The following is a 16,529-nucleotide window of genomic DNA, read 5'->3' as shown; positions in this document are numbered from 1 at the left end:
GGGGAAATAGGGAGTTTGGAAAAAGGATATCAACTTTCAGCTATAAGATGAATAAGGTCTGAGAATCTAAGTAATACATGGAGATAAATAATCTAATACACTTTAGATTAAAAGTAATCTAAAGTCATCTAAATAATGACTATGGTTGATAACACTGTGTTGTATAATTGCTAACAGAGTAGAACTTAAATGTTCTCATAAAAATAAATAAAGATAAGTATGTGAGATGTTGGATATGTTTAATTTAACTAGATGGGGGAATCCTTTTACAATGTATACATAAATCAACTCACTATGATGTACACTTTAAATATCTTATAATTTTATGTCAATATACCTCAATAAAGCTGAAATTTTAAAAAATTTAAAAAGGAAATATTTTTAAAAATGTTTGTTTTAGCATTTACTGATGTTTTGTATCAAGAGGATTTCCAGATTTTCTAGTCTACCCTTTTTCTAGAAATAGAAGCCAAAGTGGGTTTATTGATCTTTCCCAGGAATCCTATAACTTTAAAAACAATCCAGTTCAGAAAATAATTATTGAATGCCTTCTATGTAGTACCAGCTATTATTTGGAAAATTATTCACTTTCTAGCAGAATACCACTTTAATTCAGAAAATAAAATAAATCTACCTATCTTCCTCACCATCCTTCTGCAACTATCAATTTGATCACATTATATCAAAGGCAGCATCAGATAAGTTCTAGAACTCTAGATAAAATTCCTACCTTCAGATAAAATTCAAGCACATAAACCCCTGCTACCACAATATACGGATTACATTACCATTAAAACACACACACACACTCACACAAAATGGTAAATTGAAGAGTTAGATCAAAATTCACATATTTTTTCAAAATCATGAATGTTTTTCTTTGTGTTTAGATTTTCTCCTACCTCAGTTTAAGAGATGTGGTAATATGTGGTCAAGTTAATCGCTCCTGGTTGTTGATGACACAAATGAGCTCATTGTGGAATGGTGTAAGTAGACACGACCTGAAGCTATGTCTTTATTCTAGTTCTCAAAGGAGAATAGACCGCTATAAAGCCACCTGTAATGGGGAATACCTTCTTCCCTGCTCCACAACATGGGGCCACAAAAAGTAGGTGCATTTGTTTCTCTTTTGTCCAGGCACAAGCCTGAAGGACAAGATAAAAAAATGTTATTTGAAGAGATTCAATATGAGTATTTTCTAATTTAACTAGTAGAAATAAATTGAATATTATTTTTGGATTGAAACAAAGCTCCATTATATCTGAGTTAGGCTTAACATTGCCTTACTCAAGGAGCTCCAGAGATACATTGAGAAAATGCAAGCAAGATGCTTACTGTAGAGCCTGGCATGTAGGCAGTACTCAGTAAATATTAGCTATTATTGTTGGTTCAAAAAATACAACAAAGCAGCACAAAATATGGAGTAAAGGAAAAAAAATTACTGAGCATGAAATAGGGCTAAAATATACATGTACGCAAAGCTTGTTTGATAATTCTTAGTGTATTTGCATGCACATGTACACACACACACTCAGGAATTTTCTAATGCGGACTCCTAGGCTCATGCCTCTGTATTGTTCTTGTCATTGCACTATTTTTATACTATTCTCATAAACTAGAACAAGCTTATATTTTTCATTCCAAAGAGACATTGGGTGGTAGGTCTTAGCCAACAACAGAAAATAAGCATGTGTTATCCCTGATGACCTTTCTTTTCTTTCTCTTGGATGATTGCTTTAATCTTAACAACTGTGACCATTTATGCCATCAACAAATGTTGGAGTAGTAACATTTTCCTTGTTGCCTAAGTCCAGTAAATAGCTAGCTTCACCACCCCTCCTTAATTGCTATTGATTGGAGGACAAATGATATCATGTGCTCAGACTGATCTATGAATAGGTGGTCAGGGCCATTCTGCAGAAACTTTGACAAAGAAACTAAGAGGAGTTGACAAGGTACAGGGAATCTAGGCTCCATAAGTCAACTCAGAATCTTTACATCTCATCAGAACACCATCCCTTTCTTGGCTATACTGCTCTACTCTCATCTTATGCAGCAATGGCAATAAGAAAATGTGCTTCTGTCTTAGTTAACCCCTCTTAGCTACCAAATTTAGTATTCCTGTCTTAGATTTTTAGTTCAAGGCAGTGATTCTTAAGCTTTAGAATGCATTAGAATCATCTGAAGGGACTGTTAAGACAGACTGATGGTTGCCACCCCCAGAGTTCTGACTTAGTAGGTCTGGGGTGGGGCTTGAGAATTTGCATTTCCAACAAGTTACTGGATGATGCTGATGCTGCTGGTCCCAGGACCACACTAAGAACCACTGATTTAAAGGAATAAATCTCTTACTTATGTGACAGATTAGGTGTTACTTTTTCCTTTGGAAAACCCATAAAGAAGAAAAATAAATAAATCCAAATGATCTGGAAGAGAAAGAACATGTACAATATTAAAATCAGGACAAATCTTGCAGAAAAATGGCAGAAAAAGCCAGCACTTCTGCCAAGACTTCATTGGGTAAAGATGAAGAAAATATGAGCATATGGCAGTGAAGAACAAAGCCAGGATTGGAAGTTAAGCTGCTTTATGTTCAGCAAATTTCTCTTTCCTCAATTATGTGTTGTCCTTCATTTGCAGTTATTTTTTCCTTTATTTGTGAGTGCTCAAATGTGGCGCAACTATAACAAACATTTTAGCACAAAGAATAGTTTTGTTCAGAAGGCAATGAGAAAGTGAATGTTCATATACTTAACCTTTTAGCTGAAAGATAGTATTAATACTATGTTATTGTTATCAACTATACTTCAATTTAAAAAATACTATGTTATCGTTTATCAACCAGCCCTGGCCATTCGGAGCTCACTAAACCTCTGTGCTCTTCAATTTTACATATAATCAGCAAGGTACACTCAGGTCATCTTTCCTTTTCTCTAGAACTACCCCCTCCAAATTATGAGTTATGAAAAGGCCATTATAGACCACACACTCTAAACTGTCTTTCCTATAGTCAAGGACTCAATGTATAGTTTGTGCTCATGAAAAAAGAAGCAGGCACACATTAATGATGAACCCAGGAGAGTTCACTGACATTGAAGAAGGGGGAAGCCTTGGGGCTCACCTGGAATTACAGGCGGGCATCCAGGCCACTCTAAGACAGTTGACTCTGTTGACGGGTGGATGTGAGACCCCTGCCCTCCCAGCTGTCAACCTGGACTGGACATTTAGAATCTGTTTTTAATTAAACCTAGGAATGACCATGAGAAAAAAATCTATTTGCAATTAAACCTGGGAATGACCACAAAAAACCCAACCCCCCCCAAAAATAAATGAGTGGTGAGATGAAGAAATTTTAGTTCTTTGATGCTTTAAAAATATTTTTAAAGTTTTACATGCAAAAGATCTCTCTCATTTCTTAATGTTTTTGTTTATCCTTTTTAGATTGATTTTTCCGCAGTAAAAAATATAATCACAGATAAGCACATAGTGTCTACTTTGCAAAGATGGCGTCTAAATGTGCTGTGCTTGAATTTTCGTGGTTGTGTTCTCCAACTGAAAACTTTGAGATCAGTAAGTATGTTCATTACAACTGTTTGTCTTGCTTTCCTGTATTTTAAAATGGAAACTTCAATTACCGCCTTAGGCCATAAGAATGCCTATTAAAACTATTTAAAAGTCCTATAATATAGCCAGCTCTTGATGGAGTGTATGCCCTGGGAGTTGGTCCTTTGGTCATTCTTACTGACTCACTGCTTTTTTTTTTTTTTGTCTAACATTTTTCTATCTATATGTCATTAGTTTATCCACTAATAAAATACAATATAAGAACTTCTCATTAAAGAAATTCTAACAATAGACAGTAGAAGCAGAAATCTACCTTCATCTCCCTCAAACCCATTCACTTACCCCATGGTACTCAACATTATCAGTCTTTCTGTTTTTCTAAAATACATTTACGTATTTGTGATTAAAAATACACAATTTTAATTTGTAACATTAAAGGGATCATACTGTCTTATATTTTCTATTATGTCTTGGAAATCTTTTCATGTCAGTACATATAGAACTACAAAGTTATTTTCCCATACTATGGCTATACTGTAACTTATTTAACTTTCTTCCTATTGATGGACATTGAGGTTATTTCCAGTTTTTTCCAAGCTGTTTTGTGAAGTCTGTATTTAATTGTCTTAGTTCAGGCTGCTATAATAAAGTTCCATTTTGGCTGGGTGGCTTATAAACCACAAAAACTTATTTCTCATAGCTCTAGAGGCTGGAAGTCCAAGATCAGGGTGCCAACCAACGTGGTTGGGCTCTAGTGAGGGCCTTGTTCTGGGTCGTGGACTTTTGTCTTCTCCCTGTATCCTCACATGGTAGAGAGCAGAAGAGAGCACTCTCTGGAATTCCTTGTGTAAGGGCACTAATCCTATTCATGAGAGTTCCACCTTAATTACATCCCAAAGGCCCCCCCTCCTAATACCATCACATTGGGGGTTAGGATTCCAACATGTGAATTTTGGGGGGACATATGGGTTAACACATTGCATTAACCCATATGTCCCTTGAGGTACATTTTTAAGTTTCCATATGTATTTCTGGAAATGAGAGAAAAAATAGATTTCAAAAAGTACACATCCATGTTGACTTCAGATAATGAGAAAGAATGCCATAAACACATGTAAATATCAACATGGATGAGTCTAAAGATATTAATGGGCAAAAGCAAGTTGCAGAATGATATACATAATCTAGTACCATTTGTATACAACTTTTCAATGTGTAAAATCATACCATACACTTTATATTTGGAAATAATTTCAATACTATATATTCAAGGGCACTTGTACATACACACTCACAGAGTAAAATATAAAAAGCTTGCATGGGAATCAAAGGCCTCAAATGCAAGATAGTGGTTACCTCTAAGGTGGAGAGGGTTGAAGGAAATGGGGAAGAGGTTCACAAGGGGTTTCAACTGTTATCTGTAATATTTTTTTAATTGAAAAAAGAAAAAACACAAAATGGAATAATTCTAATTGGTTATTGCTGGTGCTGAAGAAAGCAGTAGCTTTATATATGATGTTATTTTACCTGATCACGTATTAAACTATCTTCTTGGTTTTAAGTTTGTTGGTTGAATCTTTTAGGTTTTCTAGGTAGACTGTCATGTCATCTGGAAATACTAACAGTTTTATTTCCATTCATTCCTATCTTGTATCTTTTACTTCTTTTTTCAGTAGCAAGGATATGCAGCCACCTTGTCTTGTTCTTGAGTCCTTTTCTCATATTTTTAATGAGAATGGTGTTAATATTATTATATCTTTTAATTTCTGGGACACACCCTTCATAAAGATATAATGCTGCTCCATCTTTTACAGCAGCCATCTTATGCATGTTCCTCATCCAATCTGGTCATGTCTGCCTTTGGATTTTTAGGAACTATTAATTTCTGATCCACCAAGACCATTCCTTTTTGTTTTTCAAGGATATTATAGATTAAAAATCATTTATTTCTTGTAATTTGGGTAGGAGAGGAAAACTGAAACGTGCTTAGTCTGCCATCTTAAACCAATTTGTTATTTTTTTCTTCTTTTGCTCTCTCTCCTTGTGATTTGATGACTATCTTTAGGGTTTTGTTTGGATTTTTTTTCTTTTTGTGTGTGTGTATCTATTATAAATTTTTGGTTTGTGCTTACCATTAGGTGTATATACAGCAATCTTTATACATATTTGATTATTTTAAGTTCCTAATCTCTTAAGTTTGAATGCATTTTAACAACCCTGCATTTTTACTCCCTCCAAGTTTGTTTTTGACATCATAGTTTACATCTTTCGTTTCGTGCATCTCTTAACTACTTATTGTTGATATAGATGACTTTACTACTTTTGTCTTTTAAACTTCCTACTAGCTTTATAAGTGGTTGATGTGCTATCCTTACTGTATATTTGCCTTTACCAATGAGATTTTCTTCCTTTTGTAATTTTCATATTTCCAGTTGTGGCCTTTTCTTTTCCACTTAGTGAAGTCCCTTTAACATTTCTTGTAAACCCAGTTTCTTTCAGCTTTTGCTTGTCTATAAAACTCTTGATCTTTTCTTTGAATCTGAATGATAGCCTTGAGTAGATTATTCTTTTTCCTTTTATCATTTTAAAAATATCACGCCACTCCCTTCTGGTGTGCAGAGTTTCTGCTGAAAAGGCAGCTGATGGTCTTATAGGAGTTCCCTTGTTACACTGTTGACTGATACATATTACATCTCCCCATCATTCACCAACACTCCACCTGCTGCAGAAAGAAGCCCCAACATCTCACAGAATTTAGACAAGTAGATTCTCATTACTGAACTGCTTCTATTTGCTAGAGCAGGAGACTTGTTCAGATTTCTCAGAAACAGACGTTAATTGATCCAGGGCGTAAACTCCAGAGGAGGGGATGGTTAGTAAATGAATAATCTGAACTGTTTAATGTTAAATATCTTTCCCAAATAATCAAGAATTAGGTCAGAGTTGACTCAGGCTTAGGACTCAGGAGAACTCAGCTTGTAGTAAATCTTATTTACTTCAGAAAAATCAAAGAATCTTAGAACTAGTTGAAAAAAAAAACCACTTGGGTATTTGGATAAAAACTCAAGTGATATTTAAACATATATGTTCAAATATGTAGATCTCAGGATTGTATTATTTTTGACTACCATAAATTTACTTTAAAAAAAATCTCGAATTTCATCACCCACTGAACAGAAGGAAGTTGCAAAGGCAAGTTATTAATCAATCAAGTATGAAGTTGGCAGAAAGGGTGGATATATGTATATGTATAACTGATTCACTTTGCTGTACAGCAGAAATTAACATGACATTATAAATCAACTATATGCCAATAAAAATTAATTAAAAAAAGAAATTAGCAGAAGAGGAGGTATCTAATTATTAATTCCATCACTGATCAACTATGCTTCCCTGAAAAAATATAAACTCTCATACAAAAAAAGAGCAAATTTTAAGCTTTTAAAAATGTATTTAAATTTTGGCCCTGGGAGATATTAGCAATTCTAAATGACTTACTTTTGGATGGTCTGGATCAATTTCTATCATGATGTGTTCCAGAGCTTTATTTTCAAATAGATCCCTGGGAATGATCCTGAATATAAAAATAAACCAATAAAATTCCCAGCTAGCCTCCAAAAATTAAACCAGAGAGTAACTTGGGCCCTTTCTCTGAATCAGATTTAATGCCCTTATTTCTTTCCAGAACCCTCACATTCCCACTGTGTGCCTCTGTCTTCCACTGAGGTCCCACCTGGCATTCTCCACCATCAAATCTTGGATGTTTTATTTAATATTCCACTCTGAGTGCTCATCAACAATAAGTGAATTTATTACATCTCTCTGGTAACACTTCAAACTTAACAGCTACCTTCAATACCTCATGTTGAACAATGTGAGAATTTGCATTGAGAACCAGTATTTCTAAGTCTCCACCCTGACCCAAACCATTGATAAAATGTGCATAGTGGTTAGAACCTTAAAATCCAGTGTCATTTCCTGAACCACCAGCTCCAGCAATTGTTCCAGCTTCCCACTCTCTTGGTTTCCTATACATATTAATAGAATTAACTGACATGACCCAAAGATTATCACCTGCCCTCATAAATGTTTCAGGAGAAAAAGCACATACTATTCTTTTAGTGTCTGTTTCTGGAAGTTCTGATGTGAGGCAGCCATGACTAAAGGTAACATTTAGAGTGCTCTGTATCCTTGCACAGTAGAAAGGACTTAGGCGGACCTGAATCCAGGCTCTGCCACCTGCCAGCTTTGTGGCTCTATCCAAGTTACCTACATACTAAGCCTTGGTTTCCTCATCTAGAAAAGGCAGATAATATTATGTACCTCAGAGGGATCTTGTGAGAATTAGAAATAGAATACGTGAAGCTCTTAGCACAGTGTCTGGCCTCTAATAGGTGTTTAAGAAATGTTCAAGGGAATTCCCTGGAGGACCAGTGGTTAGGACTTGGTGCTTTCACTGCTGTGGCCTGGGTTCAATCCCTGGTTGGGGAACTAAGATCCTGCAAGCCGCGTGGTGCAGCCAAAAAAAAAAAAAAAAAGAAATGCTTAATACTATTTGTTATTTACCACGTTCTATACTTTGGAAATTTGTACAAGTATCAATTAAGACCAGTTGTTAAACTTTGTATGAATACCTTGATATAAGAAATGGAAATATATTCAACTCAATGAAAAGAAAATCTGCATAAAAAGGAAAAAGTGGTATTTCTAATGATATGTACATATTTCTTTGCATTTTATTTTTCTAATAGTACAGTACTATCAAAATACAAACTGATGGGTCAGTCTCCAGACACTTCCTCTCTTTCTGGTTATTGTTTCTCCAGGTGAGCTAATTTTTAACCTGCAACGCAAATCATGGGGCTTCTCTTGGGTACCACCTCTGCCCTCAGTTGCTTCTGATATCACTTCCCTTTTTGTTTGCTTCTTTTTCATCCCAAATCCTGACCCTGAATCCTAATTTCATCCTGTTTTATGTTCCTTGACATATTAGCTTAGCAGGAAGGGCTCTCAGATCCTTCCCACTGACAGGTGGCTTCCTAGTCTGAACTCTGTTAAAAAACCAGTGCTGTTTCCACATTTACTAGTGTTTATACCTGTTCAGAGCTCATGTTCACATCATTTACAACTGCTTCTGAGAGTCCCATCTTCTGAGCCGTCTCTAATATAATTCTCAGATTCTTGGCTTATTGCCTGTGGCAATTCTCCTTCAGGTCTAGCTTGACAGTTTTTTGCAAGGATCAGTGAAAAGTAGTTGAGAATTTGGGTTTACCAGGACCTCATTTTGGAGTGTACAGGAATCAGAAATGGAAATTTATTCAATGCACAAGCTGACTTACTGAAAAAAAAAAAAGTTGGGGGGCAGAGGGGAGAGAATTACATTTTATTATTACTAAGCATTTGTATCTCTTCATTTTGATCATCTTTAGGTATGTGCAAGCAGCTCTTGAAAAGCATATAAAAATGAACCAGGTTTTTTTAATTTTCAAAAAGCAGTAAAAACATTTATACAGAACATTATGACCTCCTAATGCCATCATTAGGACCCAACTCCTGCAGGTTACCAGTGTGGAGTCACTATCAAAAGCTGTTCTGCAAACAGGCAGGCAAGCAGCATGAGAGTATTCCCTCGATTACTATACTGTGACAACAATAATAATAATTAAGGGAACCTTCCTTTAGCTGGATAACCTCGCCTAAACAGGTAAAACAGTTAATCAAAATCTAAACATGTGGTTTTCCAACACCAGTTTAGCAAATACAAAATTAGCTGCAACCAGAACAATTTCTAAGTTATCCCACAATAATGATTCTTACACTTTGTTTCTTTGCTGTGTGATCCTTATGTATTTTTTCCCATTCGTCATCTTCTGTATCCTGGTCAAATGTTTCAGGGTATGCTGGTAATTTGTCTTTGGGGCATTCTTCATAGTAACTCCGAACATATTTTCCCACAAACCACCCTTTGTATTCTTCAGGCATTTTGCACTCCAGGCCATTATAGTGCACGTTGTAGTGATGCATTAACCAGTAGTAGAGGTAGTGGATGTTGTAGTCACATCTCCAAGGGTTATCTCTGAGCCACAAGAGTTTCAAAAAATACAAGTCTTCTAATACTCCATAGTCAAAGTTTTGCAGACTGTTGTTTGATAAATCTAACTCTTCTAAATGTGTGAGTCCTAAAAAAGCAGCTAGAAACAGAAAATATTTATTAAACCAGTTGGGTAATTGGGTTAAGTGCACTGTATATTATAAGGACAAATTTAAATTAAAAATAAGAGAGTTAATTCTCTCTATTGAAAATAAAGGAAAAGATTTCCCTCCCCGCCTTTTTCTCAGCGCTCTTACTTTAGAAAACGTGCACGTACTTTCTCTTCTCTTTGAAATGTGTTTATATCCTTTAGAAGACTAAAGAGGCCTTTTTCAGCTTTATGAGGATCATCCTTCTTAAGAACCTGGGAGCCATCTCTTTGAAATGGAAACATCAAGGCAGAGAACACCTGTCTCCCAGTTTCTGTGGGGGGGTAGGAGCCTTCTTCCAAGTCACAAAATTACCTCTTGTCATAAAGATAGAAGTTTGTTTTCCTCTTGATAAAGCCAATTAGCTAACACAGATGCCAACTCACTTGCGAGTAAGGTTAGAATGAACAATGTTTGACAAACGGTGCTGTCAAGTCTTCTTACTTAAGAACTAGCTATTATTTATCCTGAAAACACGTATGTATTAGGTTGTATCTGCTTGGCTATACAAAGGGTGAGATTTCTTTCTGTCTCTGCAATCTCTTAGCAGATTGCCTGTGATGTACATCACATTCTGGTTTAATGCTTATTCAATAATAAAAGAATCTTCTTTCTCTTTACCATTGTGGAGAGGATTTCTGTGTTGGGTGAAGACTTTGGTTTTAATTAAATTTCCCTAACAGTATATGTGTCTAAATGCAAAATTCTGAAATATGTTTTTACTCAGACAAAGCTTTCCCCTTGATTAAATTGACTAGAATACAATATTTTATTTGAAAAATCAGTTTTAAGTTAGCTTTGTAAAAAATGTACTTTGTGCTCATGTGCATTTTTTAATACTCACTGGAAAGTTGCCACAAAAAAGGCATGAATTAGGAAAATATCTCAAATGTAAGACATAAGTGCATAAAAAATGAGAAACGTGTTTGGGGGTGATTTGACAGCTCTCTGGGATATAACTCTGAAAATGCCTAGAAAATAGCCGTTTCCCAGTTTCCTTCCCAGGGGGAAGGAATTATATTCTTGTATTGTCCAAAACCAAAAAAATTTTTATCAACATTTTTAAGACATCTGGTTGTATTTTGGCAAGCTGTGGTAGCTATCAGCTTTGAATCCATATGTATTTAATTCTGCTGGAGGGTGGATAATTAAAACAAATAGCAAACACAAAACACAAAATAATACAACAGAAAGCTTTTTTTTCCCCTCTGAGAGTAAAGAAATCTAAACCTAAATTATCCCTACTTCAGTTGATGTAAACTGACCAGCTACTCTAGAATTTACAGGTCAATGCTGATTTCAAATATTTTGTTTCTGTTTCAAACATTTTCTCATTGCTCTTTTAAAATACTCTCCTCAGAGCATACAGTGCCCTTATTTTGAATTTGAAAAATATGCTCTCAAACTAATACCATTAACTATTTTCATATCATTTGTTCTCAGACAAAACCCTTAATTCCCCCTAAAAGAAGTCTATTTTGATGCGAAGCAATGACTTGGGTCATTGGGAGAGGGGAGCAGGTGGCTGGGGAGGAGCAAAAGGTCAGCCCTTGCAATGATAGTTCTGAAGACACTGCATTTTAAAAAATTTGCAAACATTTTGTGAGTTAATGATCTCACAATTTTCTTTTTCTTTCTTTTTTTTTTTTTTTTTAGCGGGACGCGGGCCTCTCACTGTTGTGGCCTCTCCCGTTGCGGGGCACAGGCTCCGGACGCGCAGGCTCAGCGGCCACGGCTCACGGGCCCAGCTGCTCCGCGGCATGTGGGATCTTCCAGGACCAGTGCACGAACCCGTGTCCCCTGCATTGGCAGGCGGACTCTCAAACACTGCGTTACCAGGGAAGACCTCTTTTCTTTTTTAAAAAAAAAAAAAATTTATTTATTTTTGCCTCTGTTGGGTCTTTGTTGCTGCATGCGGGCGAGCTGGGGACGGGGGGTGAGGGGGGGAGTGGGGGGGGGATTAGACACTTGCTCAGGGACCCGAGACAGGCATGCTTGTCTTGCAGTTCTTTGGTTCTCATTCAGCAAAAGAGGATCTCCACCTCCAGATTCTTCACCCTGTGGCCTGGCTTTGTGGAGACCGGCTACCAGTGACTGACCTGCACACTAATACAATGATCGCTTCGTTTGGGAGAAGAGTATCTCTATAGTATTCTTATTCAATGTAAAATGAAAATTGCTTTTGATCTCAAAATTTGAAGATACTCCCAAGTTTACACTATCTGTACAGGCTAAGGTATGAGTGTAGCATATTGCTATTCCTTTCAAAGTTTTTTAAAATTATGATTTCTTAATATTTACAAATGTTATTAATACTAAAATATGCCTTGGTAGCTCTAGAATATTCATTTTCAGTTTTTACTTCTACAATTTTAAAATCCTAATGTTCTGTTAATGGTATTAAATTACCTTTAAGAAAACAAGAAACAATTGTACTCAAAATGTTTATGACATTAACATTGCACTATTAATAGTAGTAATACACATTTTTAAAGACAGCTTTTCAAATTATGAACGCACTGCGAAGGCACAAATATGTACGTTACAAATCTGATCAACATTACAGTAATTCTCAGTTCTTTCTAAAATTCAGTGAGTTAACTTACCATGCTCATTTTTGTCAGAGGCTTTGCTTAGCAAATGGAGAAGACATTTGAAGGATGGAAAAGAGAATTGATCTTGATTTAGGATTAGATAAAATCCCTCTGGCTCTAGTTTGAGCACATTTTATCTTAATTTATGAGCACTCAAACTAATACCATTAACTATTTTCATATCATTTGTTCTCAGACAAAACCCTTAATTCCCCCTAAAAGAAGTCTATTTTGGTGCAAAGCAATGACTTGGGTCATTGCTTTTTTTTTTTATTTTTTATTGCGGTACGCGGGCCTCTCACTGTTGTGGCCTCTCCCGCTGCGGAGCACAGGTTCCGGACGCACAGGCTCAGCGGCCATGGCTCACGGGCCCAGCTGCTCCGCAGCATGTGGGATCTTCCCGGACCGGGGTACAACCCACGTCCCCTGCATCGGCAGGCGGACTCTCAACCACTGTGCCACCAGGGAAGCCCTAGATCTTAATTTTATGAGCTTAATTTATTCTGCTTAGCAGATTGTTTCAAATTTACTTTAAACAAGTTAAAGTCTTACTTTAAATAAGTTTGGACTTAATGAAAAGCAAAGAAAATGCCAGATCTGAATTTCCTTTTAAAAATCACGACATGTTTAGCATATTACTGACCACTAGCCACATACCCTATGTATTTTTTTTTTGGCTGCTTTGGGTCTTCATTGCTGCGTGCGGGTTTTCTTTAGTTGTGGTGAGCCGGGGCTACTCTTTGCTGCGGTACGCGGGCTTCTCATTGTGGTGCCTTCTCTTGTGGCGGAGCATGGGCTTTAGGTGCGCAGGCTTCAGTAGTTGTGGCGTGTGGGCTCTAGAGCACAGGCTCAGTAGCTGTGGTTCAGGGGCTTAGCTGATCCGTGGCACATGGGATCTTCCTGGACCAGGGCTCGAACCCGTGTCCCCTGCATTGGCAGGTGGATTCTTAACCACTGTGCCCCAGGGAAGCCCTAGCCATAGGGCTTTTATTTTTAAAATATGTTCTACAAAACACTTCTTTTATTTGGACCAACTGAATAATTGTTGCTTATTACATACTTCATAAAGCAACAGTTTGGCAAATATTTCTGAGGGCCAAGCAAGTTCTACTATAAGCATCATGTTTCATTTAAATTCAAACTTCTTACTAGTTTTTTAAAAACTAAATTGTATTTACTATAAATGTTGCCATAATAAAAAAACAGAGAACACCTGTCACCTGTTTAAAGGGCTATTCTGTGGAACTTACCAGGATCTATGAATTGAATGCCGTTGCTGCTGAGGTTTAATTTCTTTAGCTCATGAGCATCTTCAAACTCCTTGGGTCGAAGCTGGTTGATTTTGTTGTGTGACAAGTCAAGTTTAACAATGTCTGGAGGGATGTTGTTTGGAACTTTCTTCAACTCTGGAAAAAATAAAAATGTTCAGGTTATCAAGCTCTCTTCTTGCCCCCATTTGCTCTATCACTCTTATCCCTGTGTGACTGAAGAGTCAGCTCTTGAAGGGAAAAAGGATATCCCATCTAAAGCCGAAGAATATTACCATATGAACAAGCCTTAGAATACGCTAAATTCCACCAAAGCCCAGCGAACCAAGTGCATCACACTTAGAGGAGCAGATATCACTCCTTGCTGAACTGTTCTGAGAAACTTCCTAGAGGCGGCAAGAAATCAAGAGCAGGACAGCAGGCAGTGCAGCTCAGCTGGCTGGGCATCAGGCGGCGCGGTGGGGCTCAAACCTGGCCGCCTGTTAGAATCAGCTGAGACGCTCTTAAAAACAGAAAGCTGAAACAAAATGAAACCCACAAATCAAACCACTCTTCCTGCCTCCCCTCCCATTCCCTTCCCACTCCTCTAAGAGCTTTCAGTATTAATTATTGCCTCTTTGTTGCATCTTCCTTTTATCCCTCTCCTCAGACTCCTTCTGTTAACAAATAAGCACAGATCTTGCCATCCTAAAAAAGAAACAAAAAGCCCTCCACCCTGATGACCCTCAGGCTCATTTCTCCTTTCCTTGGATGCTAAAATTGGAGAAAGAATAGTCCTCATTTGCTCCCCCTGCTTCTTCATCACCCGCTTATTCCCTGAATCCTTGTGACTTAATTTATACTCCACCACTCCTCCCTGACTCTTCCCAAGGTACTGAAGTAATTGGACTCCTCAGGAGAAACAGTAATAACAATAGTGCTGCTACTACTGCTACTACTACTACTGAGTCAACAATGACTACGACTACAAAAAAGCCTCTGGAAGAGGAGCCCAGTTATTTTTCATAGGTTAATAGGAAATCAAGGTTCACCTAATTTATCTCTTACTATTTATATTTGTCTTTAAATCATGCTTTAAAATATTATAAAGTGTGTTTATTTTATAGTTTAACATAATACTTGCCCTTTCTTTTAATCTTTAGCAAAATATTCTGAAAAGGTTTTATTCAATTTTAAGTAGGGCAAGTGAAGCCTGTGAAGAGAAACAAACCTGTTCAGACAAAAGAAAATTAGAAGCAACAAATAAAATGTCCAGATTAGTTCACACCTGAGAAACAGCATGACCCAAAGACTTTCTGAATAAGTAGAAATTCCTTGAACTAGGTACAGTAAGTTTATGAAAGGTGGTATCCATTTATCCGTAATTCCCTTTTTGCTATAGAATAACTGACTTACTGATAATGTTTTCCAAATATTTTTTAAAAACCCCTTCTGGTATATATGATTTCTTAACTCATAGTATGTTTACTTTCATAAAGACTCAGTCTTATATCCCCCCTTCTTTTAACAGCTCAGAATCCATGGTTAATGGGATGGTATTGGTAGTTCCTTCTTTGGTATCCTTATTACTGTTAAATTTGCTTTTTCTTCTTGATGGGATCTTGGTATCTTAGTACCTAGGTACAAGAACTTTTTCTAGGTGCCCTAACAAGTATTATGTGACAAGAACCCTATGAGCTAAGTACATTATCCCCATTTTACAAATGAAGAAACTGAGGCACAACTTGCCCATAGTCACACTCTAGGATTTTTTTTTTTTTATAACACCCAGGCTCAGCGGGTATAAAGGGAAGCAGCTGACAATTTTGCTGCTGTATCTCTGCCTTGAGTGTTTGGGGTTGTTTTTTGTTTTTTAACATCTTTATTGGAGTATAATTGCTTTACAATGGTGTGTTAGTTTCTGCTTTATAACAAAGTGAATCAGTTATACATATACATATGTTCCCATATCTCTTCCCTCTTGCATCTCCCTCCCTCCCACCCTCCCTATCCCACCCCTCTAGGTGGTCACAAAGCAGGGAGCTGATCTCCCTGTGCTATGCAGCTGCTTCCCACTAGCTATCTATTTTACGTTTGGTACACACTCTAGGAGTTAAACACAGACATGCTAGCCCCCAGAACTATGCTTCTAACCACTATGCTCTGCTGCCTATTCATGGTACCTTTCTGCTTCACTTACGCTGTTCCATCTGCTTAGAATCCTCAAGTTTGTCATGTAGGGTTAAGTGGGGATTGGGGAGCAACTGGGGTGGGGGTCAATATATTGGAATGGCCATAAGACCTTTCTGGCTCTGTATTTAAAATGACATCTCCCTGCTTTCAAGTAGGCAACAACAGCAATGATAATACCATTTCCTGCTTTTTCTCAATGGCAGTTATCAGCATCAGGCGCAGGGTACATCTTACTGATTTTTTTCATTTTTGCACCCTCCTTGCCATGGAAGCTTCCTGAGGGAAGTGCCTAATATATCATAAATAAATAAGTGGTATGTGGCAGCCAGCTTCTAAAATGTCATCCAACAATCTCCTCTACTGATATTCATGCCCTTGTATAAACTCTTCCCCTTAAGTATGGGCTGAACCTAGTGACTTGCTTCTAATAATAAAATGCAGCAAATATGATAGGAGCTCACTTCCATAATTAGGTTATAAGAAATTGTGACTTTTGTCTGGCTAGCAGACTCTCTTTTGCTGGCTTTGATGAAGCAAGTTGCCATTTTGGAGAGGCTCACATGGCAAGTAATTAAGGCTGGCCTCTGGCCAACAACCAGCAAGGAACTCTGGCCCTCAGTCCAACAGTCCTTGAGGAACTGAATCCTGCCAGCAGTCATATGAGCTTGGAAGAGGATATTTTTCCAGTTGA

The 16,529-nt window shown here is 37.2% G+C and overlaps 2 protein-coding genes across 4 annotated transcripts in view; one reads left to right on the top strand and one right to left on the bottom strand.

Moving 5' to 3' along the window:
• FBXL13 (F-box and leucine rich repeat protein 13) overlaps positions 1-16,529 on the top strand; it is a 185,033-nt gene that overhangs the window by 69,675 nt on the left and 98,829 nt on the right. Inside the window, 2 exon segments of the mRNA XM_060157227.1 lie at positions 891-986; positions 3,442-3,574. Of these exon segments, the coding sequence (XP_060013210.1) occupies positions 891-986; positions 3,442-3,574 (229 nt within the window).
• LRRC17 (leucine rich repeat containing 17) overlaps positions 1-16,529 on the bottom strand; it is a 168,502-nt gene that overhangs the window by 62,613 nt on the left and 89,360 nt on the right. The window contains exons 3-5 of one of the 3 annotated variants that reach the window (XM_060157230.1): positions 13,649-13,804; positions 9,382-9,755; positions 7,100-7,138 (exon numbers count right to left, since the gene is read on the bottom strand). In XM_060157230.1, coding sequence (XP_060013213.1) covers positions 7,115-7,138; positions 9,382-9,755; positions 13,649-13,804 — 554 coding nt within the window. In that variant the 3' untranslated portion in view covers positions 7,100-7,114. Of the gene's footprint in view, positions 1-7,099; positions 7,139-9,022; positions 9,756-13,648; positions 13,805-16,529 lie in introns of those variants that run through there. The other 2 variants (XM_060157229.1, XM_060157231.1) reach the window with 2 other exon arrangements.

The sequence above is a fragment of the Lagenorhynchus albirostris genome, chromosome 8 (genome assembly GCF_949774975.1).
Source record: "Lagenorhynchus albirostris chromosome 8, mLagAlb1.1, whole genome shotgun sequence".
In the NCBI taxonomy this organism is placed as follows: Eukaryota; Metazoa; Chordata; class Mammalia; order Artiodactyla; family Delphinidae; genus Lagenorhynchus; species Lagenorhynchus albirostris.
This window is presented reverse-complemented; position numbering and strand designations above follow the sequence as displayed.